The sequence below is a fragment of the Cydia amplana genome, chromosome 27 (genome assembly GCF_948474715.1).
Source record: "Cydia amplana chromosome 27, ilCydAmpl1.1, whole genome shotgun sequence".
NCBI classification, from domain to species: Eukaryota; Metazoa; Arthropoda; class Insecta; order Lepidoptera; family Tortricidae; genus Cydia; species Cydia amplana.
The window spans coordinates 6,452,840-6,476,439 of record NC_086095.1 but is presented as its reverse complement, the minus strand read 5'-3'; the positions used below and the strand labels follow the sequence as shown (position 1 = coordinate 6,476,439).

At 38.7% G+C, this 23,600-nt stretch overlaps 2 protein-coding genes across 2 annotated transcripts in view; one reads left to right on the top strand and one right to left on the bottom strand.

The window, feature by feature from the left end:
* LOC134660510 (serine/threonine-protein kinase BRSK2) overlaps nucleotides 1–23,600 on the top strand; it is a 56,130-nt gene that overhangs the window by 3,053 nt on the left and 29,477 nt on the right. Inside the window, exons 2-11 of the mRNA XM_063516282.1 lie at nucleotides 2,824–2,964; nucleotides 6,107–6,201; nucleotides 8,493–8,578; nucleotides 8,816–8,956; nucleotides 9,508–9,658; nucleotides 18,700–18,816; nucleotides 19,182–19,280; nucleotides 20,568–20,702; nucleotides 21,255–21,319; nucleotides 22,306–22,441. Coding sequence (XP_063372352.1) covers nucleotides 2,889–2,964; nucleotides 6,107–6,201; nucleotides 8,493–8,578; nucleotides 8,816–8,956; nucleotides 9,508–9,658; nucleotides 18,700–18,816; nucleotides 19,182–19,280; nucleotides 20,568–20,702; nucleotides 21,255–21,319; nucleotides 22,306–22,441 — 1,101 coding nt within the window. The 5' untranslated portion in view covers nucleotides 2,824–2,888. The remainder of the gene's footprint in view (nucleotides 1–2,823; nucleotides 2,965–6,106; nucleotides 6,202–8,492; nucleotides 8,579–8,815; nucleotides 8,957–9,507; nucleotides 9,659–18,699; nucleotides 18,817–19,181; nucleotides 19,281–20,567; nucleotides 20,703–21,254; nucleotides 21,320–22,305; nucleotides 22,442–23,600) is intronic.
* On the bottom strand, nucleotides 13,411–16,318 carry LOC134660360 (kinesin-like protein KIF23). Its single transcript, XM_063516091.1, has one exon. It carries the CDS (start codon nucleotides 16,104–16,106, stop codon nucleotides 13,494–13,496), a length of 2,613 nt encoding a protein of 870 aa, XP_063372161.1. The 5' UTR covers nucleotides 16,107–16,318; the 3' UTR covers nucleotides 13,411–13,493.

Below are 23,600 nucleotides of genomic sequence, written 5' to 3'. Positions count from 1 at the left end.
CCTATGATTGAAAACAACATTTCCATACAAACCCGGATGGCATCCAGCGGTACATGCGTGCAAGCAGATCGTTCATTGTTGTATGCATTGTAGAAGTGATTAGTTGGCAAGTGGCTAAATGCCGGGATAACAACGCGAGGAAGATGATGATGTCAAGGAGCGGTACATTACATAGGCATGTTGTGTTGTTGTTGCCGGGTGCACATACCACATAGTAACACAATATACATATTTACTGCAAGACCTATTGTTTATATGTACACAGAGAGAGTTCCTACGTATTTTTTATATTATTACCTATTTATTTTATATCTTAAATAAAATAAAACATACAAATGTTCTGTGAGTTTATTTATTTTTCTGTACCTATATATTATTTCCCGATGTTCAAGTTCAGTTCGATGTTTCATGTGTGTGGTGATGATGTTTCATGTCTCGTCAGTTTGGCAACAGGAAATATAAAACTTAACATTTTTTGCTGGTAGTTCACAATCTGAAAATTAAAATAAGGTTTAACACATTCACTGCCCAAAAACCGGCTGAGTGGGTTCATTTTGTATTGGGAAGGGGCGCTTGGCACTGAAAGTGCTAAGATCGAGATCATTTAGGTACCATAAAATTTAGATCGCTGTTAAGGCCGTATAATGTTACTTACTTAGTACGCCGGCATGTACAGCAACCTACACAAAGCGAGGCCAGGGCAAGACCTAACATATATACATACCTATTTTAATACAGATTTCTTCTCATGTGTGTACTATTTTCAACATAAGTACATAATAATCTTATTTATGTAGCCAAAAGTAGCCTGTATAATTTGCTTCATATTTTTTAACACGCAAAGGTATAATTCTAACACGATTATTAATGGTGTTTACGTATTTATCATATATTATTTTGCATTTTTTTCTTGAACACAGCACTGTTTATACATTGTTTACTAACATTGATATGTTTAATATTTTCGTAACTATGGCAACGTCAAATCTTTAAAAATTGTAGAATGAAGGTTGAATCTGTAAAAAGTGACAAAATAGCTCGCACAAATTCAAGAATGGCGGGTAGCGTGTCAAGCCAAGTTTAAAAGAGAACTGGCGACTCAGCGGCTAATGTGTTATATTAACTAGAAATAATTGTTAAATAGAAATAAATGTTAGTTTCGAAATCAACTATGATGAATACTAATAATTTCTGTACAAAAAGTAATGATATCGCATTAAAAACATAAATTTTAAATGAAAGTCAAGTTCAATACTAGGTACTTATAAAAAATATGCGTCGTTGTTGACTTCGCCGGAAAACGAATTGAAATCTATACCTATACGGGGTAATTTGCCAGTTACTGGCCCTAAACTAAAAATGAATTATATTCACGTATAAACAGAATTCATTTTAGTATTAGGTGGCCAGTTATTGCAAGCTGACCATCAGTTATTGAAACTACTAAATTGAATTCTGTTTATAGGTGAATAGAATTCATCATTAGTTTAAGGTGGCCAGCTGGCCAGTCACTGGCGAATTACCCTGGGTGCAAGTCCTAGTTCGCTTGGGATGAAATTAAAGTTCAGAATTTGTCTTGTCTAGTTTTTATACCAACAAACTAAATTCTTAGACAAGTAACATAGACAAATATAATATAGCGTGTACGTAAAAACTAGTCAAGTAAAATCCTGAAATTTAATTACATCACAAGCGAACTAGAACTCGGCACCCATATACCTAGATATCAATTCTTTTTTCCGCAAAATCAACACCGAGGCATATTCTAAATATTGGACTTGGCTCTCATTTCACATTTATGTTTTTGATCACCCTATTAGAAACCATAGAAACAGCTAAAACATTTCACAGTTCGCAATATGCGGGCATGCTTCTCTTTTACTCTAATTAAGGAGTAATTAGACTGACAGAGAAAGATGCCAGCAATTTGCAAACTTCGATGTTTTCGGTAGGTTACTTTGATATTTAGTTCTTTAGGTTCTGGGCGCTGTACAATGCTCCGATATAATTCTTGTACTGTTTTTTAGTATACTTAGAAAGGGACAGCATCGTTTCTAGTGGAGTGAAGTTAGGCACATTAGACCGTAAAGAAACGTAAAACGTGACATGAGGCACGTTTATTCACATAAAGTAAGTGAGAAATACTCTGGCAACTGATGGTAGAGGCTTAGTGATGTGATTTAGGAAACCTTATGTCACAAACTTGTTAAGATAGAAGCAGATTTTATGATATTACTTGTTACATTGTTAGTTACAAGTAAAGTTAATATTATTTTATTTAAATTGCCCTATAAAAGAGTAGGTATTGACGTGTACCAGACCCGCCTGTTTTGGACGACCCCAAAACGGGTAAGCCGGTGGGAGTCGGCTTTTATGGACACGCTGCCACTGATGTGTACCGTAACTGTAAATTTCAATAACAAAAAAAAATCAATTTCAAGGAAACAACTTTTAGTTTCTGTAAGTAAATGGGCCGATTATTAATTTTGTATTTTTTTTTCGTTTTTGGATTCAATTTCCCATTATGGATGGGAAAATTACGAAATCACAAATGTATTATAGTTTCAATTGGGTTACGAAAATACCATATAATCTATATTTTTTTACTAACTCTAGAAAAATGATTCATGAAAATCCGCTTGTATTTTACAGAATAGGGAACTCTAACCAATAAGTACCTACATCAAATTTTATTGAAATTAAAATAAAATCAACATAAAAATACAAATCGTTTCAAATACTTTAATGAGTTATAATTATAAAGGCACTGACTTTTTATTTTGCGCTAAAACGTTAAACCTTTAACTAAACGTAAACTTCCAGTGATAAAACAGTTATGACAAGATTAAAAAGCAACCCGCAGACGCCATGAGGCTCTGACCGCCATCATGGAGACCACGACGGAGGCCTACCAGTATGTGGGGCCCTTTCGATTGGAGAAGACCCTGGGAAAGGGGCAGACCGGTGAGTTTTTGGTTTATGACCTCTTTAAGAGGGCTGCAGAAGCTCGCAATTAATAATAAGGGTCAATTTGGTTAATTCCGTCATAGCTGTTCCGTCCACGAGCGTATATTTCTTTGATTTTCAATCGTAGGAAAAGAAACCATTTGCTTTTGATTGCTGAAACTAAAAGCAATCGTTGCTTTGTCGATGAATTTAGCATTTTTGTTCGTTGTACGAGAAAAACGATTAGGTATGGACGAAATAAGTAGCCCTTATGACGGAATTAGCCACATTGACCTTGACTCTCACATCAGGGCCCCTATTCGACATGTACAACTGTCAGATTTCGCGTCCACTTCAATTCAACAGTTGAATGAATCGCATGTTCATCAAGTGCGGATAATATCATTTGGTACAATCAATAATTCAACAAATATCAACTTTGTTTTATTACTACTTTAAGGTTTATAATGGTTTAGTCTGGTTGTCACTGTGGATTGCTAATGTCAAATTTTGACACAGGATTGTTCAGATTCAACGGAAGTTCAACACGATACGTCTTTCAAACGTCGCTTGTCGAATAAGGCCCCAGATGATGATCCCTATGACAGTAAAGTTACCTTCAAGTCTCATTTGGTTGGGCTTAATTTAAAATATCATCGAATGTATTTGCGATATTTTTATTACTTAAATGTTACATGCTAAACTTCTAAAAAAACCGGCAAAATGCGAGTCGGACTCGCGTTCCAAGGGTACATTAAGTCCGACTCACGCTGCACGACTGCACATTTCTAATAGGTTTTCCTGTCATCTATAGTTAAAGAACTATTTTGTGTATTTTTTTTTCAAAATTTTGGACCCAGTAGTTTCGGAGATAATGGTCGGACAGACAGACAGACGCACGAATGATCCTATTTATAAGGGTTCCGTTTTTTCCTTTTAAGGTACGGACCCCTAAAAAGAAAAATACGTTGGGGTTGGGATGTTTGAATGAAACTGTTCCATTTATTAATTTGTCGAATAATTAATTACTTACCGATAATTTAATTATTAAATTTTTCATACATTTATACTACAAGTACATCATAGCAATATTGCCATTAAAGCCGTTTACCAATAAGGGAAAAGTCAACAAAATACAATATTGAAAATGTTAGCGAAACGTCAGAACGGCGCGAATAGAAACACTTCCGTTGGTTGAATGTATGTGGGTCACCGTTGTCCAGACAATTTTCCTTTTTCCAATAATATGGACCAATTTATTCAATGTTGTAACTTTGTTTTGTTTGCTCTTTCTGTAGACTATTTTGCGTCCCACTGCTGGGAAAAAGCCTTTCTTATGCAATTCGTCACGGTTATACAGTTTGACACCAAATATCGGTATGGTAATTTTTCGTTCCCAAAAATTTTACGAATAAATGAATGAATGAAATTAGTTTATTCCAGAAAATATTTCCATATGGGATTAGAGCTACATAATATAATATGATTAAATTAAATTAAAACATAAACAGATAATTACATTTAAAACATGTCAAATATGGGCCTTGTCTCGCCTCTCGGGTAAATTGGTAGGTATACAAAAAGCAAGCGAGTATTAGAATGTTTGTATGTAAAACTTCCTCGATCTAATTTCTTTGTAAAAAAAAATATTACCAGGCGGTCGACTAGCATGAGTTGCGTCGCGCGACTTCATACATCAAGCGCGACGCGCGACTTCAAGTATGGACTCGCGCGCGAGAACGCAACTTATGCTAGACCGCCAGACATAGATAACAAGGTGTATTCGATATCGCGTTCCTGATTAGGAAAAACATTTAAAAAAAATTGTCACGAAAAAATCGTGGGCTTATTATGGAGGGTTGGCCATCTTTAGACGTTCTGCCCTATAGAATTTTTTTTTGCGTCAATATTGTTTTTATTCTACTTTTTCGCGGATCAGATAACGATACCGAATATCCCCACTATTTTTGTTACCTACCTACACCTTGTATGTTGAATGTAAATGTTATTTCAGAATTTCTTTATAAAATAAGAGCTTTTTTTAAATGATGATGATGAATGAATTAATGTTTTTTTTACGATTGAATGGCAGCGGCTAAGTAGGTGTAGGTACTCATAAATATTTAAAATATTCTGTAAAATTACCTGCATTTAAACTAAGTCGAAGAACAAAAATAGTTAACCGTAAGAATTATTTTAAATTTTCAAAGCTTTCATATTGCTCTAGGCTTCAATATGTTTCATCGTTAACTTTTTACCTCACACCGTCACGTCACCACTTCATAAGAGCTAAAAAACCAATTAAAGTATAAATTGGCAAAGGTTTGCACGACTGAGCCAGTCACTACAAACATCGCAAATATTGGTGCCAATACACCCAACATTTCAATGGTTACTTTGAAATTGTCGTATCTGGGTCAATATTTTGTTGTGCTGTCGATTTATTTTTGGCAGATTTCGATTCAATTTATGTAAGTAGATGTTCCCTATTCTGTAAAATATTTAATCGTTATTTCACCGTACAAGTATGTCCAAATAATCTTCCTCTGAGACTTCTTCTAACTCAACAGAAATTTAATTACCTACATACATTTTTTTGTCTCAAACTTACCAAATTTTATCTAAATCTGACGAAATAAACAAATCGACAACAAAATAAAAAACGCTTTTTAATTTTAACAATGCGAAATACGAGTTTACTAAACTAGTGCCGTAAGGCTCCGAGGAATATGCAGAATTTCTCACATAGCATGAATGGAATTATAAATGTAGGCTGGATTCCTTGGAGTTTGTGTACAGAGCTGACAGCATCTATTGCCCTAGAGCCCTAGATAAAGCTCTCATCTTCAGACTAGCCGTGAAATGGAGTGATTTAAAAAAAACCGGCCAGGTGCGTGTCGATCCATGCATATTTAATGGAGGGCTCCTTCATACAATACAGAAAACCATACAAGCAAAAGCATAGAGAAATAGGTATAAGTACAGAAAGGGTGGTAACTCTATACATCAGTTTTCTTACCAAAACGCGAAATATTTCGTAGTCGACATCTTCGGCAAAAGAGCGTATTTTCGCGGCACTCATCTTCTACTCTACTTCTGCGTCGTTTTAATAAGATTGTTTTTATTTTAACTCTATAATAAATAAACATTTTGTCTACAGGTCTGGTCAAGCTGGGCGTGCACTGCGTCACCGGCAAGAAGGTCGCCGTTAAGATCATCAATAGGGAGAAGCTTAGCGAATCCGTGCTAATGAAAGTACGTATCAATACTATAGTCAAACCAATTTGTCAGTAAATAGGAACAAAAAAAACTATACTCATCCTTTTCTTTTGGGTGCTAGTACTAGTGTAAGAAAAAGATAGTATGACTCTCCCTGTCTATGTTTGAAATAAGACAGTCCTTTGAAGGGGCGTATTTTGAAATTTGGCGCCCCGGGCCAACACGTTTCGCCGCCCCAGAAGTCATGGAAGAAAAACAAAATGCAATTCGCTAGGGGCGGCATCTGCCGCCCCATGCCGCCCCTGAGGGTTGGCGCCCCGGGCCATGGCCCGGATGGCCCTAGGGTAAATACGCCCCTGCCTTTGACACACATTATCAATGTTTCATAACCGTTTAATGTATGAATCCTACGGTAGATGTCGCTAGGCGCTATGAAGCAGGGATCTGATACCGGTATTTTTTGTATGGCAACGAAAACGATATTTTTTCGTTCTTTGCTAATTATTTCATTTCTAATTGTGCAATCTAATAATACGAACTCATTACCTATAAACACAAATGAGCCCTACATTTCGAGTATAAAATAATTCGAAAAATATGGTTACCGAAAAACCGGTTCCGATCCCTGCTATGAAGGATATGGTGGAAATAGTCGCTGTCAACGGGTAAGCCTCGTCAGCTCTATTGGCCTAAAAATCTTTTATGTGATAGAATGATATCCGTAGTATTTATAATGTAAAAATAAATTTTAAACCGTAAACTTACAAGATAAATTAAATTAAATTAAATAATTATTTATTTCAGAAAATAGTTTCCATAATATTAGTAACTTATTATTATAACTCTTAACCTATGTTAGTGACATACATACATACATACATACATACATATAATCACGCCTATTTCCCGGAGGGGTAGGCAGAGACCACGGATTTCCACTTTCTACGATCCTGACACACCTCTTTCTTTATGTTAGTGACAGTATCTATATATATATATATATATATATATATATCTAATCTATTACTATAATTTTAACTATTACAAGCATGAAGGCTAATTCAGTACTCCCAGAAAGCGCCATCCATCCTGTCTGCGACTGTGGCTAGTAGACTGTTGGCGCTGCCGCGTACGCGCCGCACCAGCGACGCCACCCGCTTGCGCATGATGGCGTGGAAGCCGTCTGTGCGCGCCTCCGCGAACATGCCGCTAGCGCTGCAATAGCGCGGCAGCCCCAACAGCATCCTAAAAGCGTTATTATATTGGACGCGTAGGGCGCTGTAAGTTTTTTGAGTAAAGTTGATCCATAGGCTGCAAGTGTAAAATGACTGACAGTACGCCTTAAAAAGGGTGATTTTAACGTTGCTAGTACACTTTGCGAACCTACGAATCAACATATTACTTCTTACCGCCAACGCCCTACGCTCCCTTTCCACATCTACGTCATCTTTTAGCGATGCGGTTACCCAGTGTCCCAAGTACTTGAATTCTCTTACTACTTTAAGAGGAGTGCCATTCAGTCTCACCGGAGGTAACATTTCGTCGTCTAATTGGACAGTTCTTCCCCTGAAAACCAGCAGCTCACTTTTAGAGACATTGTACTTGAGACCCTGGGCCTCCGCATACCGCTCACAAACACTTACTAGCGTCCTAAGGGCGTCTATCGACGGGCTCAGCAACACCATGTCATCCGCGTAACTGATGGTATTTACGAAAGTTCCGTCTAAGATAAGATAGTTTATTCAAGTAGGCATATCACAATGCGCTTAAGAACGTCAAATAAACCCTACATCTACAAAATGCACGAAGGTCGCTCTCTACGCCTTAGCGGATTAAATTTGTCATTGACGTTGAAAAGATAAGTTTTGGCGAGCAAAGGCTTAATAAAATCAATGGCTAACTGGCTTAACGGGTGTCATGAAAGCTTAAGGTCATTCTGCAGCGGATTTCTGTCAGATAATATTGAATTCAAATACTTATGCGATGTTTTTAACTTTTAGGCCAATTTTTATTTGTTGCCGAACTTAGAGGAAGATTTTTATGACACCCTGTGACATAGGTATTGTAAAGAACAGGTAGGGATCTTAAACAAAAATTAATAAAATGTGACCAAAAAAAATCGACAACAAGATAAAATAAGGCCCATTTTTCGTAAAAAATGTGGGCCGCATTCGCAATGTCAAATGTTTCTCCTAAACTTTGTAATAAGTTTACCGTACAAGTACAACTTTGCCGTAAAATGTCAATGACTAAAAGTAAACATTCAAGTGGTTTTTTGTTTATAATATTTTTGATAAAGTTAAAATTTGCAATTGTTTTTGTTTCAGGTGGAGCGAGAAATAGCAATAATGAAATTAATAGAACACCCGCATGTCCTAGGATTGTCTGATGTCTATGAAAATAAGAAATACCTGTAAGTGCTACTATTTTAAATTTAAGTTTAATACTTTTCTTAAGCGCCACCACCGTAAGTGTGCTAACAGAATATCGCACCTAGCTAGTAGGTACTATTATTTATTCTGTGCCGTAAGGTTCCTTTACAAATTGCACACAACCTGACGCAACATACGCTTTCCTTGGCAAAAAACTTACAGAACTGCGTAATGTTCTCTACTCACCACAAGATGGCGCTAACATCAATCTGTTACAGGTACCTGGTGCTGGAGCATGTAAGCGGAGGCGAGTTATTCGACTACCTCGTGAAGAAAGGCCGACTCACACCCAAGGAGGCGCGGAGGTTCTTTAGACAAATCATATCTGCACTCGACTTCTGTCATAGCCATTCTATATGGTGAGTAAATCGATTCTGAAAGAATTAATAGTTAATAGATTAGTGTTCTACCCGGGTTTTTGCCGAACGCGATGGGATTCAAATTATTTTATTTGTTTCCTAGTTATATAGATGGCAGCACCATCTCTCTCGCTAAGCGAATTCCCGTAAGGAATTCGTATAGGTCCAAGCACGTAATGCTCGCCCTTTAGAGTTTGTCAAAGACGCCTAGCCTTTCAAAGATTGCATATAAAGCCCCCTCCACACGCGAAGCCGCGATTCGCGCACGAGTGTGAAGGGGGCTTAAGGACGGGTTTCGCCATGGCCGGGCCCGGGCGGCCTAGTCTAGAGGCCTAGCCGCTTAGCCAATATGCAAATCGCTTACGCTTCGTAGCGATCTAAACTGTCACTGTCGCACTAGTATGAAAGAGTGATACTGTGATAAAGAGACGCAAAGCGTTTCGTTGTCATAGGCATCATAGCTATAGCGATTGTCACCTTGGCTAGGCCAGCTGGTCTTAGTCGTGTTAGTTTAAGACATAAATTTCAGTCTATGAATATTTCTGTTACAGCCACCGAGACCTAAAACCCGAGAACCTATTGCTAGACGAACGAAACAATATCAAGATAGCGGACTTCGGCATGGCATCTCTACAGCCCGCCGGTTCCATGTTAGAAACGTCGTGTGGGAGTCCGCATTACGCCTGTCCTGAAGTTATAAGGGTAAGTCTACTAAATACGTGTGAGTTGTTACAGCGACATCTAGTGGAGATTTTTATTATTATTTCGGCATGGCGCGTCTACAGCCCGCCGGGTCCATGCTAGAAACGTCGTGCGGCAGTCCGCATTACTCCTGTCCTGAAGTTATAAGGGTAAGTCTACTAAATACGTGTGAGTTGTTACAGCGACATCTAGTGGAGATTTTTATTATTATTTCGGCATGGCGCGTCTACAGCCCGCCGGGTCCATGCTAGAAACGTCGTGCGGCAGTCCGCATTACTCCTGTCCTGAAGTTATAAGGGTAAGTCTACTAAATACGTGTGAGTTGTTACAGCGACATCTAGTGGAGATTTTTATTATTATTTCGACATGGCGTCTCACGTTATGTCGGAGTCCGCATTACATGCCTGAAGTTATAAGATAAGGGTAAGTCACAAAATACTCTAACTCTACCTCATACCATAGAGAATACTGGCGAGCTGTACCGAAGAGCCGCAGAACCACGGTTTTACTCGCCCGTCGAGACTACGAGTAGCGAGAAAATTACCTACTCTTGCTACTCGCCCAAAGATGGCGCTAGTACATTAATATATTATATTGACCATTTTAACGCTACGTCCAATAGGTACAGTAAGCTGTAGTGACCCCTCCCCCTGCATAGAAATTTGTTTGCAGAGGGGGGGGGAGGGGGGTTACTTAACTCTGCAGCTTACTGTACATACGTATTGATCTTAGAAAAAAGGAACCTCCTTTCAGGGTATACGTTTACAAAGTCGTAATAAAAAAACCTATAATTATACCGAATAGGGTAATTTATTCGTTTACAAAAGAAAATACCTACTACGTACAAACAAAATACTGCTAGAAAAGCTACAACTTAATATAAAACTACAATATTCACAAAGTCGTTTAACGGGTATTGGGTTTCTTATATAAAATAGTCTAAATTAGTTATAACTTATAACACTGGCGCACGTTGCTCTGGTGCGTGAGCGGGACATCACTATGCATGTATATAGCGATGTCCCGCTCGCACAACAGAGGCTTGCGTATCCGCATCCAATGTGAAAACCGTATTGCTTGAAAATTAACTAAATGGTCAATAAAATTAGAGACAAGGCAATAATAAAGACTGCTGTCCGTTCTAAACACATTTGAAAGTCAACTTTATATGGAAATTGGCAGTCTAAATGTCTGTAGTTAAATTTCAATATAATATTAACCTAATTAAGTACATCATAATACAGCTAAATATTTCGTTTTACATTTGGAATATAATTGTGTATACATTTTTTAACGTTTCGTCTGTGCACATATATTTAATCAAAACCGTAATCAAAAGTTACAAGAATCATGATTAAATCAAATGTAATCAATTATTTTAATTTAATTAAACTAAAAAAACAATCACCCAATCAACTAAGTAAAAAACTAAATCTATTTTGTTCTTAAAAACAATTAAAAATACAAATGTAATCACAGATTAAAAATGTACTGATCAGGTTTTGAGATTTCCTCCAAATGTTATACACCGTGACTCTAAGTAACCTGACAGATTAAATATAAGTTTTTTTGTGTCCTAACATTGTCACTATAAAGAACATATGTAGGTAGTATTAAAGCTTTGATACTTTTTCTGTTTGGCCCTATGGTTGACTTGTAGACAATGCCATGAGGCATTAAGACTATCTTTTTTATGTGCAATAAAGTTTAAAATAAATAAATCAATAAAGTAGGCTTATTTATCCTAATTTTAATTTTTAACAAGCAGAAACGTCTGCGAACGCTATTGGTGGCTCAGATGGCAGGACGCTGGAGTATCGATCCAGTGGCCGTGAGTTCAAGTCTCACCCAAGACAGTAATTTTTATACTTTTAAATTTATTTATCCTGTTTAGATAACTAGATATAAAATATCTTTTTTTTATACTAAGAAAGTAACTACTTTATTTCATGTTCTATGTTCCAACCAATCTAAGGGAAACATGAGATCAACATAATTTTTTATTTTTTTATAAACCAAAATACAAGAAATAATATTTTCAAAATCTGTCAGGTATCTCAGGACCACAATGTACAAAATATGCTTCAAATATACAGGTTGAAAATCTTAACAAACAAGTAAAAGCATGTTTTTATTTTTCCACAATTAGATTTAACACACTTTTCTTTAGGGCAAGGTGGCTGTAGGCCGATTTGTGGTATTTTCGCTTTATAACAAGTATAACAAATGTGTGGAACTGGAACTAGTGACATTAATATGTATGCTAGTTTTAAGGTATTTATGTATGGGCCACTAGTTGCCTGAAATAAACGATTTCATTCATTCATTCGTTCATTCATTACACAATTTTATTACGTTAAATTAAAAAAAATATCTGGGAGACCGAGCTTGGCTAGGAAAACATATAAAAACTCAGAAATTAGCGTTTTCCCAGAGATAAGACCTTACTAGATCGATTTTTCCCCTTCGGCCGTGTACGTAACCGACCTTTCGTAACTGGTAACGAAGGAAGAAAAAATGATCTTTGTACGATACTGGTTTCGAATAAAGATTATTTTTTCTTCGTACGTAACCATAGTTACGAGAGAAGAAATTTTCTATTTGAAATTACGAAAAAAGACTATCTATTCCTCATACGTAACTGAGTCAAAATGTTTTAATCATCAATAGCTACAAAATTCCTATGTGACTTAATAGAACTAAATTTACTTGTGACGGGTTGAAACAAATATTATTGCTTTCTGCAGTATGACCGGTTAGAACAAAATTTTGGTGTGACGAGTTGATCCTAAATCGGGAATACGATACTAAATTATGCCCTTAAACGGATCATTACATTATGCGCCAAGCAATTATTTTAATTCATTATACAGTTGCTAGTGTACTAGGTGCACCAAATTATAATTAAATGATAATATAGATCTATTAAGCCTTTCTTTGTAATTAACTAGTTTTTTCCCGCGGCTTCGCCGGCGTACTAAGACTACTAAAAAATGAGGTTTTCCCCAAACAAACTTTGAACCCCCATTTCACCCCCTTAGGGGGTGAATTTTGAAACATCCTTTCTTAGTGCACCCCTAGACCTTATAAGGAACCTACGTGCCAAATTTGGAATCTCTAGAACTAGCAGTTTGGGCTGTGCGTTCATATGTCAGTCAGTCAGTCAGTTTCGTTATGTAATCTAGTCCTTACTTAGTCTAGGCGAAGGATCGTATGAAGAAAATTAATTCTTACTATGTAACTGGTTACGAACCACCTTCGAAAGATGGTGACTGATTACGTACGAGAAAAAAATGATCTTTATTCGAAACCAGTATCGTACAAAGATCATTTTTTCTTCCTTCGTTACCAGTTACGAAAGGTCGGTTACGTACACGGCCGAAGGGGATTTTTCGCCCCCGAAAACCCCCATATAGCAAATTTAATCGAAATCGTTAGAGCCGTTTCCGAGATCCCCGAAATAAATAAATAAACAAACAAGAATTGCTCGTATATATCTCGTAGCTCGGGTATATCCGATGCTAAGCATTTTCAAAATTAAGACCTCTATAGTGATTGTTATTGATGTTGAACTTAAAATACGTGACTTACTTAAAGCGTTATAAATATAATACATGTATATAAAGTGTCATTCAATAGAACTTGCTAACTATGTAAACAAAAGTTACTAGTAAATTGACATTCAGTGTCAATTTTAGTATGGCGGTTTGTTTACATAGTTAGCAAGTTCTATTGAATGACACTTTAGTTTAAAGTATGGTTTTTAGACTATGAGATATACCTATACTATACCACAAATCGGCTTAGTCCCTTGCCTGTCACAATTTCAACACATTCAATCATCATCTACCCTTTGTTTCTTGCTAGTATTAGACGGAGTTTGCGGTGGAGAATGCGTCGTCTCTCTTCTCTTTCCTGAATGCCTGGCGCAGCCCGATGTTCTCTGAGTATTTGATGACTCCTTAGATTCCCGAGTCGGAGAGAACTGTTTCAGCATTTCTACATCGTTGAATATAACTTGAGCGCCTCCGCCACAAGTCGGTACAACATCACCTTTATAAAGCTTCGTTTCTAGTTCCCCATCTGTGTCTTGCTCTTGGGATATAAGGCAGTATTTGGACGCTTTAGAATTAGCTATGTCTTTAACGGTAGTTAGCTTGTTGACAACTTTGCTGTTGACTATGGAAGGTTTCATAACGGTACCCATTGGGACGAGTTTGTTAGGAGCGTGTTCGATCCAACCTCTACCGTCAGCGGATAGCGAACGACGGTGCCTAGGGTTGGCGACAGCCACACCGCGTCGGGACGATGCTGGTGTGTCTCTAGTTTCCCTAGTATGGGGTACGGAGCTGAACGGAGTCAGTAAATGAGCTGGTAAAGCTCTAGGTGTCGACCCTGGCGTATAGTCTCTCTCTCTCACACTAGTCTGCGCTGCAAACTCTCCAGTATGCTTCGGCTCATTATCACCTCTGCCTAACGCTTCAGCTATAATCCTTAAGCGATTCTCTTTATCTTCTATAGCGTTCCGTAATTTCTCTTTTTCAGTATGAATTTCTTTTGCCCGCTCATGTTCTGCCGCTATCTTGTGATTGTATTTCCTTTCTAAGATTCGCTTCATTTTCTCTTTCTCTAGCTTATTCTGGCTGAGCTGTAGCTCCTTCTCTTGCAGCTCCCGTTTAAGAGTGCTTGTGTATTCGGTCAGCTCGTTGAGTTTTCGTTTGTTAGAAGTAGATTCGTTCTCTGTAGCTGTCAGACGGTCCTCTAAAGCTCTGATTCTACGTTCAGATGCGGCCAGCTGCCCTCTTAAAGCGGAATTCTCTCCTCTTACTTCCAGAGACTCTTTCTCTAAGTCTATAAGAGCGGCTCTGAACCTTTCGTCTTTCAAAGCTTTGCTCCGTTTTAATAATGTTTCTCTCCGATCTAACCTCATTTCTAAATGGGCCATGAGTTCTTTAATAATGTGGCCAGCTTGTGAGCTATTCAGTTCTAGGCTTGGGATGTCTGGGCCTAAGCTGTAGACTAGACCTAGGTCTAACTCAAGCTCTTTTGCATCAGGTCTAGCTAGATTGTCTCTCGCTGTTGCAAATAGTCTGTTAGCCTTACGCCGGCCAGATACCAGGCCGATGGAGGCTGCAACATCGTTTATTTGGGCTTTAGTTACCTCTACTTCTGCAGCCATTTCAGCAAATCTCATAACTTGGAGCGTTTCATCATAGTCCTCTGCTCTCGGGTTAGCGCAAACAATCATACGTACCTGCCCTTCTCCTTCAAAGAAGTTTTTAAACAGGTGAGTGATCTTGGACTCCCTGTATGGTACCATATTGTTAGCCCCTGTAGCTTGGTTCTCCCGTAAAACTTCTAAACACGTTCGGAGCGTCATTAACGACTTGTTAATGTTGCCAGCCTCTCGTAACCGCTGCCCAGTATTTTTCGTCCGATTTGTTCTTTCGCTGCCGGCTAAATCAACCAGGCTTATTTGGCTGATGGATAGAAACTTCTTATTCTGGATTACAGCCTCACCTACCTCGTCTACCGGTGCCTGCACCAGCCTGATGGTGAAAACCGAATGACTCCGACTTGATTCCGCATTAAGAGTTGTATGAGCCATCCTTTTCCGTTTCAATCCTAAATAGAATGCGTCAAATGCTTCCTCTGCAGACTTAATCTCAATCTCAGTGACACCATGTACATACATGTTCTTTGCTGCGTCTTCTCTGATGATTTTCGCAGGTAAATTCTTTGAGACCGGCGGTCCGTCTTCCAGTAAATCAAAGACACTGTTATTGTAGACTTCTACATATGAAACAAACACGGCATACTGGTTGTCTTCATTCAAACCTTCTACTTTCGTCACCTCCATAGAAGCCATTGCTAAGTCTGGGTTTGAGTTGTTTTTCTTCCCTATTTTGAACTTATGGAGCTCCTGCTGCCGTTCCAACATGGCTTCCACCTCAGTTTGAATTTCGAACATGTTCATTTTGTCAGGTTTAAACACGTATTTATGCGCCTGGCATTCGTTTATAGTTTTAAATATGATGTTCAGACATCTTGGCAAAATGCCGCAATTATGGGGCTCACCGGTCATTGTGAAGGTTTTCCCGCTGCCGGTGACGCCGTAAGTGAATAATAGACCATTTTTACCTTTGATTAGGCCTTCTACGAGCGGATATGCGACTTTATCGAAGACTTCCTGCTGTGGTGTTTCAGGGGGGAAAACTTCTTTGAAAGTGTATTTCATCGACTTGTTGTTCTCATTTCTGTAGCTCAAAGCCGTTGTTGGTGGAGTTAGGAGCACTGTTGTCGGTGAAATTATCTTCATACACGGGATATCGGACTCTCGTTGCATCGGGCGTAATCTACAGAAAACTTGTACTGGATCGCGGTCGCCGTTCAAGTTTTGCTTACTCCGCGCCGGCGTAATTTTCTGTTTCGATTTGGCAGACTTCATTTTAATTAATGTCCGTTTTTACACTCGCAATACGAGAAATCACACTTTGTTTATAAGAATTAACGTTTTACAATTTCGACGGTTATACGAAATCAAAGCAACCGTTGCAAATTGATTAAATTAAATGCGAACAAATTTAATATTGTCAGTTCAAGGGTCAGAAGAAGTTTGTCCCTTTTACTCTTGAGCTATTTATATGCGGCATCTCTTTCTACTGTTGAAAAGCTTGACTCTTTAAATGGGTCGGGTAGCATTAAAAATGACGTTTACTAGCGAGGAGTGTTGCAAGCTTTTTAGTTATTTTCCCACGCGTTAAACGTCCGAAACGTAAATAGACTCTTTGTTAATAAAGCTTTATTTGACGTTCATAAGCGCATTGTAATTATGCCTACTTGAATAAACTATCTTTTATCTTATCTTATCTTATCTTATCTTATCTTAAATACATATTTCGAGATACTTCTAAAGTGTTTTTTCTATTGTTTTTTCAAACACTTCATTTTTAAACCGGTATAAATATTTGATTGCTATTCATTGTTATTTTCCCTGAGCGTCGCACGCAACCTAACATGGCTACACTAAAAACGCTCCTTTTCTCAAAATTATAAAAATATAATTTAATTTTGATCGACTATTTAATATCCTGAATTGTGAATATTTTATATCATAATAAAACATGTTTTAGAATCGTGTTGTTAATATATTATTTATTTTAAATATAATCGAATATGATTTTGCGTAAGAAGGATCGTTCAAATGTTGCCACTACCATAAAATTCATTTAAATGAGAGGTAAAAATGGATGAATATGCACCGGAAGTTTACATATACTTGGTCAGTAGAAAAAGGCGGCAAATTTGAAAAATGTAGGCGCGAAGGGATATCGTCCCATAGAAAATTTGAATTTCGCGCCTTTTTTTACTGTCAAGATTTGGTTGACCAGCTATACTTCTATTTTATTCTTATTATTCTTACTAGATATTTCAAATTCCTTCATTTCAAATATTACGTAGCAATTTTTTTGATATAGAGTCAAAATATTTAAACCATTATCCAGAATTTTTAACTCAGAGGCGAAATATTTTGGGGGTTTTTTTTTTCTCCTGGCTTACTCCCTGCAATTTTGCCCAGGGTGAATTTGCCAATGTCGGTGTTATATATATTATACTACTCTTTGGTTGACTTTCACACGTGAGGAGAAGGTTCGGTATAATAATTTTGTATTTTTGGAAGGATGTAGTTGGGAAACCCTAAAAACAAATAATTGTTATGAACATCACAGACAAACACATGACGAATACAAAAATTAGCAAAAAAACGGGAAGCGGGTGACAGAACGTTAGTAGTGCCAACATGAAGGAAGTGGAAGAGAAGAATACTTTATATATATAATATAGATAGAGATATATTAGATATAGAGTATAAATTGACATGAATTAAACGAATTAAATTAGAAAAGATAAGACGTTATTTAGAGTTTAATGTTATTCGTTTGTAAATATTTAATTAAGATAGAAGTTAGCTTAGTATCCATGTGATAAAGTAGCGAGCTAAAGCATACAGGTCGTGGAACATTTTCGGGTAATACATCGTACAGCGAGTAGCTACATTTTGAACAAGCAAAGAAGATGTGGTCCAAGTTGCCCTCATCCAACCCACATTCACACATTGAATTCGCACGGACACCAATCATAGCCAGAAATAACGGGGTACATACTTTGCCTAAGCGTAAGCGACAAATGGTGGATATTACCCATTTCGGAGAAGTACGGAATCGATAGAACCACGGTTTTCGAGTAATTCGAGGTTGTATACAGCCATAATGTTTACCGGTCTCTAATCTAGAGGTATCCCATTGTTCCTGCCATGAATCAAACATATCAGATCTTGGAGGATATAATCAAACGGAGACGCCATGTCTGTAATTTTCTGTACAAAACAGTCTGCCGATTTTTGCGGGGGAGGGGAACGTCAAATGTATGCGTAACGTAAAAATAGCCATGTCAGATAAACGTCAGTCCATACATTGTGTATGACCGTTGGCCGCCTATTTTCGACAGAGGGGAAAGCCTGTTAATGGCTACTCCGTTTAGTTGTATCCTCCAAGTATCAGATAGCGCACAACTCAACAGGTCAGTACTGTAAATTTCCTGTTTTATTGATCCAATCTCAATCGCCCGTTTTGCCCATATATCAGCCATCTCATTACCTCTAATACCACAGTGGCTTGGAACCCATCCGAGAACAATATGTAGGCCCCGCAGTTCACACCTACGTAGCACAGCCTTAATTTCAAGGATCAATAGAAATTTTGCTTTAAATTTGAATTGATTGCCTACAATTGCCTGCAGGCAACTCGCTGTCAGAGAAGATAATTGTTTTTTTAATGTTATGTGTGTCTGCATATTTTACAGCCTCAAGAAATGCCTTGGGGGGTTTTAGCTTTTGCCATATGGCAGCTCCGTATTTGACAGCGACAGTTACATTCGCTGTGCCGGCTGTGCGTCCGTCACGTCATGCGTCCGTTTGTGTAGACTTGAGTTTGTTTACAGTTCAAAATGTTTAATAAATTTATACTCCTTTATATTTTTAGGGCGAGAAATACGATGGCCGAAGAGCGGACGTGTGGTCGTGCGGCGTCATCCTGTACGCGCTGCTCGTCGGCGCCCTGCCGTTTGACGATGATAATCTACGACAGTTACTTGAGAAGGTTTGTTTACTTTCGCTAACGTCCAAAACTTTTTAAACTTGTATATGAAAGGTAGAAAAGTTAGTAAACTGCAAAATTGTAATTAAATGTTGGCTGCGAGATCAGTTTTTAGTCACTTTATATAGTAAAATCGCTGTTAAAGTGTTGCTGTCGCTGGTGTGCTCGCAAGTGGCTGATCTAGCCGATCTTGTCAGTAAAAGTTCGCGGACATTGCGAGCATACCGTTAACATAGTTATATATATTGCCGCAGGTGGTCTGGCTTTTATTCTATCACGCATATACTACTGGCATATATTAAGGACTACAATGTGTTACCCTTGTCACCACTTCTAATCCTGACTGATGACAATGTGTTTTGTTACAGGTGAAGCGAGGTGTGTTCCACGTGCCACACTTTGTGCCACCAGACTGCCAGCAGCTATTGCGAGGCATGATTGAAGTCAACCCGGAGAAGAGGATGACTGTAAGTCTGTTTTTACAAGCTTTTATTTAACTTGCAATGTACAGTGGGCCAAGAAAGTGGTCTACCAGTTTTGACAAAAGTTTCTGGTTAAGGTTGACAATTGTCACTGACATAATATTATAATCGACCTTGTTGTCTCATGACGTTCAAACAAACCTCAACCGTAGGGTGGTGGACCACATTTTTGGCCGACTGTACCTATGCAAATATGTAACTATGTTTATACAGGTCAAAAGTTGCAAGCTAAATTTGACCCACTTTCCGACTTCCAATGAAGCTGAAAATTTGCATACGTATGTAAGTCGGGTGACAATGCAATATTATAATACCATCGAGCTGGTCTGATCAGGAGGTGGCCATAGGAACTCTGTGATGAAACAACGCAACCTAATTGTGTTAGGGGTGTTTAGAATTGACTCGATGAGTATTAGTTGTCTGTTGTAAGAAAAGTACAGTCAGTGATAAAAGCTTGTACCAAAAATGTTTTTTTTTTTGATAAAAATTTATTGATTTCATATTTATCTTTGATTTGTTCTTAGACATATTTCTTGACACATGACATATTTCTTCCATCTATGAGCATTTTCAGAAAAAAAGTGCAATTTGCTTGTTCAGACAGATTATTTATTTATTTATTTTCCGTCTTAAGTTAGGGTTTTTATAATATGAATATAAAAGTAAAATATATAAACAATTAAACACTTACAAAACAATAAAAAATACATATAAACACATTATAAAAAACCTAACCTAAGCGGGGCAGGGCCCAAGCTACCGGTAGTCAGGGCCGCAGAGAGAGGAACCGGTGGACTATCCGCGCTGTGTCCAAGATCACCGCCTTCTGCATCTGGCCCTTGATCCAACCACCTAGCGAGAGTCTCTCAAGATGTTGGTCGAGACTCTTTGCTATTAGGCCAAGAACGCACCACGATTATTTGTCGCGCAATTATTTTGTCGCAGAAATGCAACGTATGTGTTTATATGCCAGTGCGCGCACATGCGACAAGAAAATATGTATTACAGCGCGATTTTAAAATCGCGTCGCACGATTTAAAATCGTGGTGCGCGCTTGGCCTTAGACCAACTCACCTATTATTTAATTTATTGTTAATTTATTCAGACTCATTTATTTATTTAAACTTTATTGCATAAAATATTTACAACAACGTACAAATGGCGGACTTAACGCCAAATGGCATTCTCTACCAGTCAACCATAGGGCCAGACAGGGATACCTACAATTGGATTATCCCACAATATTTATTTATACTGATGTTTTTTACACAGCTTGCAGAGATAACCCGACACGGCTGGGTGACTGCAGGAGGCCGGGGCGAGTTAGAACAGGAGCTCCCCATGATGGAGGTGGTTCAGACCAGGGTGCTACCCAGTGCTGAAGCTATAGACCCTGATGTTCTACAGGTATTATAGACATTTGTATAGTTAGCTATATCTGGCAATAGGCCGGGGTGAATTAGAACAAGAGCTTCCCATGATGGTGGTGGAATAAAAATCGAAATATTGATTTAGCATTGTGTAAAGCAATAAAGGTCTTTTTAACCCCTTGAATTACTTTAAAATGCAAAAAACCTCATAGTTCCAAGGGTTTTGAATTTTTCTTATATTTTGTATGAATGAAAAAATATGAAAATTTATAATCAGCGTGCGCAGATGTGCACATAGGTAATCATATGTATACATTAAATATTACATTACGATAAAAGTGTACGATACATTACGGTATAAGTAGGAAATACGCAATTCGTGTCGATAAATTAAAACACGACCGAATGGAGTATTTTAAATCGACACGAGTTGCGAATTACCTACTTTTCGCACGTCTATTGTACAACGTTTTGGCCCTTTAAATTTTTGACATAGGCACGTATTGTCCTTAATCCCGCCCTAGGGCGGTAAAGTAGCACCATATGTAGCTACCGTAAATATTTATACATAATATGTATTCTGTTGCAGGCTATATGCAGTTTAGGATGTTTCAAACAACGCGACAAGTTAATTCAAGAGTTACTCAGTCCACAGTAAGTAAATAGTTTCTTCATATTGTTATTTGTATATTTCAATTTTATAGTTTGTACTTATCTATTTGTATCTTGAATTTAATTATTTTACTGTTGTATTTTAGTGTTATGAACTAATTTGTGCCATTCTCAACCAAAAGGGTAATTATTGTTGGTTGTCTATTAGATGCTATTTCCATATAGCTTCAATTTGAAATCAACCTTATCGAAAACAGACAATGTGGTACCTTTTGGTTGTAAACGTCAGATTTGATTTGTTCTATTTGTACCGACTAGTCGGGAAAGCCGACTATCCGGCCTCATTTGTAGTTTGTAGTCGGCGATTAGTCGGCGACTAGTCGGCAAAAATGGCCGATTAGTCGGCACTTTATAAGTGACAGAAAACCAGGGCAATAATAAATAAACTGCAAATATTTCCCATAAGCTTTTCACCTATTTTACCCAAATTCCTATTTAGGGTGCTTACGAAAACTTTTGCCCGAATTATTGACCGTGTGGTCGCTTTCTTCCTTAGGATTTATTATTTATTTTTAGCGTTACTGATATGTCGAAAAGCGCGACGAAGGGGGTAAAACGATTGTTTTTTAAGTGCATCTGAACCGAACCATAGAGAAAAAAATACATAGAGTGCTCACTCCATACATCAGTTTTAGTACCAAAAAGACTATTAGCATCTAGCATCGAGTAGCGGAACTATCAGTACTGCTACTTGACAATAGATGTAGCACCGACCGGAAAGTCTTATGCTGTTGAGATAAGACTTTCCGGTCGGTGCTACATCTATTGTCAAGTAGCAGTACTGATAGTTCCGCTACTCGATGCTAGATGCTAATAGTCTTTTTGGTACTAAAACTGATGTATGGAGTGAGCACTCTATGTATTTTTTTCTCTATGACCGAACTTAGACGATACTAATGATCTGCCAAATCAATAGTCGGTACATCACTAACTTGTTCCTTAGTAGTGAAATGTGACTATATTTTCAGCCATAACACGGAGAAAGTAATCTACTTCCTACTTCTGGAACGTAAAAGAAGGAGACCCGCGCGGGACGACGAGCCGAGACCCCAGCCCGCGCCGCCCGCGCCCGACCCGCCTCGCAAGCGCCTGGACACGTGCAGGGTGAGTTTACACAATCGAACGCTAGATGGCGCTGTACAGATAGATGAGAATCCTACATCGCGCTAACGGTGTGTCTACGTAGAATACATAAGTACTTTTTTACTATCGCAAATAATATGACCTGACCCGACCCGACCCGACCCGACCCGACCCGACCCGACCCGACCCGACTCGACCCGACCCGACTCGACCCGACTCGACTCGACTCGACCCGACCTGACCCGACCCGCAAGCGCCTGGACACGTGCAGGGTGAGTTTACCCAATCGAACGCTAGAGGGCGCTGTACAGATAGATGAGAATCCTACATCGCGCTAACGGTGTGTCTACGTAGAATACATAAGTATCTAGTGTGAATGTCAAGAAGGTGTTGGGTGCTTACTTCCTGCTTCTAATTCGTAAGACATGGAGACCCCAACCCGCGCCGCCCGCGCCCGACCCGACCCGCCTCGCAAGCGCCTGGACACGTGCAGGGTGAGTTTACACAATCGAACGCTATATGGCGCTGTACAGATAGATGAGAATCCTACATCGCGCTAACGGTGTGTCTACGTAGCATACATAAGTACTTTTTTACTATCGCGAATAATATGACCCGACCCGACCCGACCCGACCCGACCCGACCCGACCCGACCCGACCCGACCCGCAAGCGCCTGGACACGTGCAGGGTGAGTTTACACAATCGAACGCTAGATGGCGCTGTACAGATAGATGAGGATCCTACATCGCGCTAACGGTGTGTCTACGTAGAATACATAAGTATCTAGTGTGAATGTCAAGAAGGTGTTGGGTGCTTACTTCCTGCTTCTAAATCGTATAGCACGGAGACCCCAGCCCGCGCACGTCCCGCCTCGCAAGCGCCTGGACACGTGCAGGGTGAGTTTACACAATCGAACGCTAAAGGGCGCTGTACAGATAGATGAGAATCCTACATCGCGCTAACGGTGTGTCTACGTAGAATACGTAAGTATCTAGTGCCAACTGTCAATGTCAAGAGGTCTCGACCCGCCTCGCAAGCGCCTGGACACGTGCAGAGTGAGTGAAGTTTATCCAATCAAACGCTAGAGGGCGCTGTACAGATAGATGAGAATCCTACATCGCGATAACGGTGTGTCTACGTAGAATACATAAGTACTTTTTTACTATCGCGAATAATGT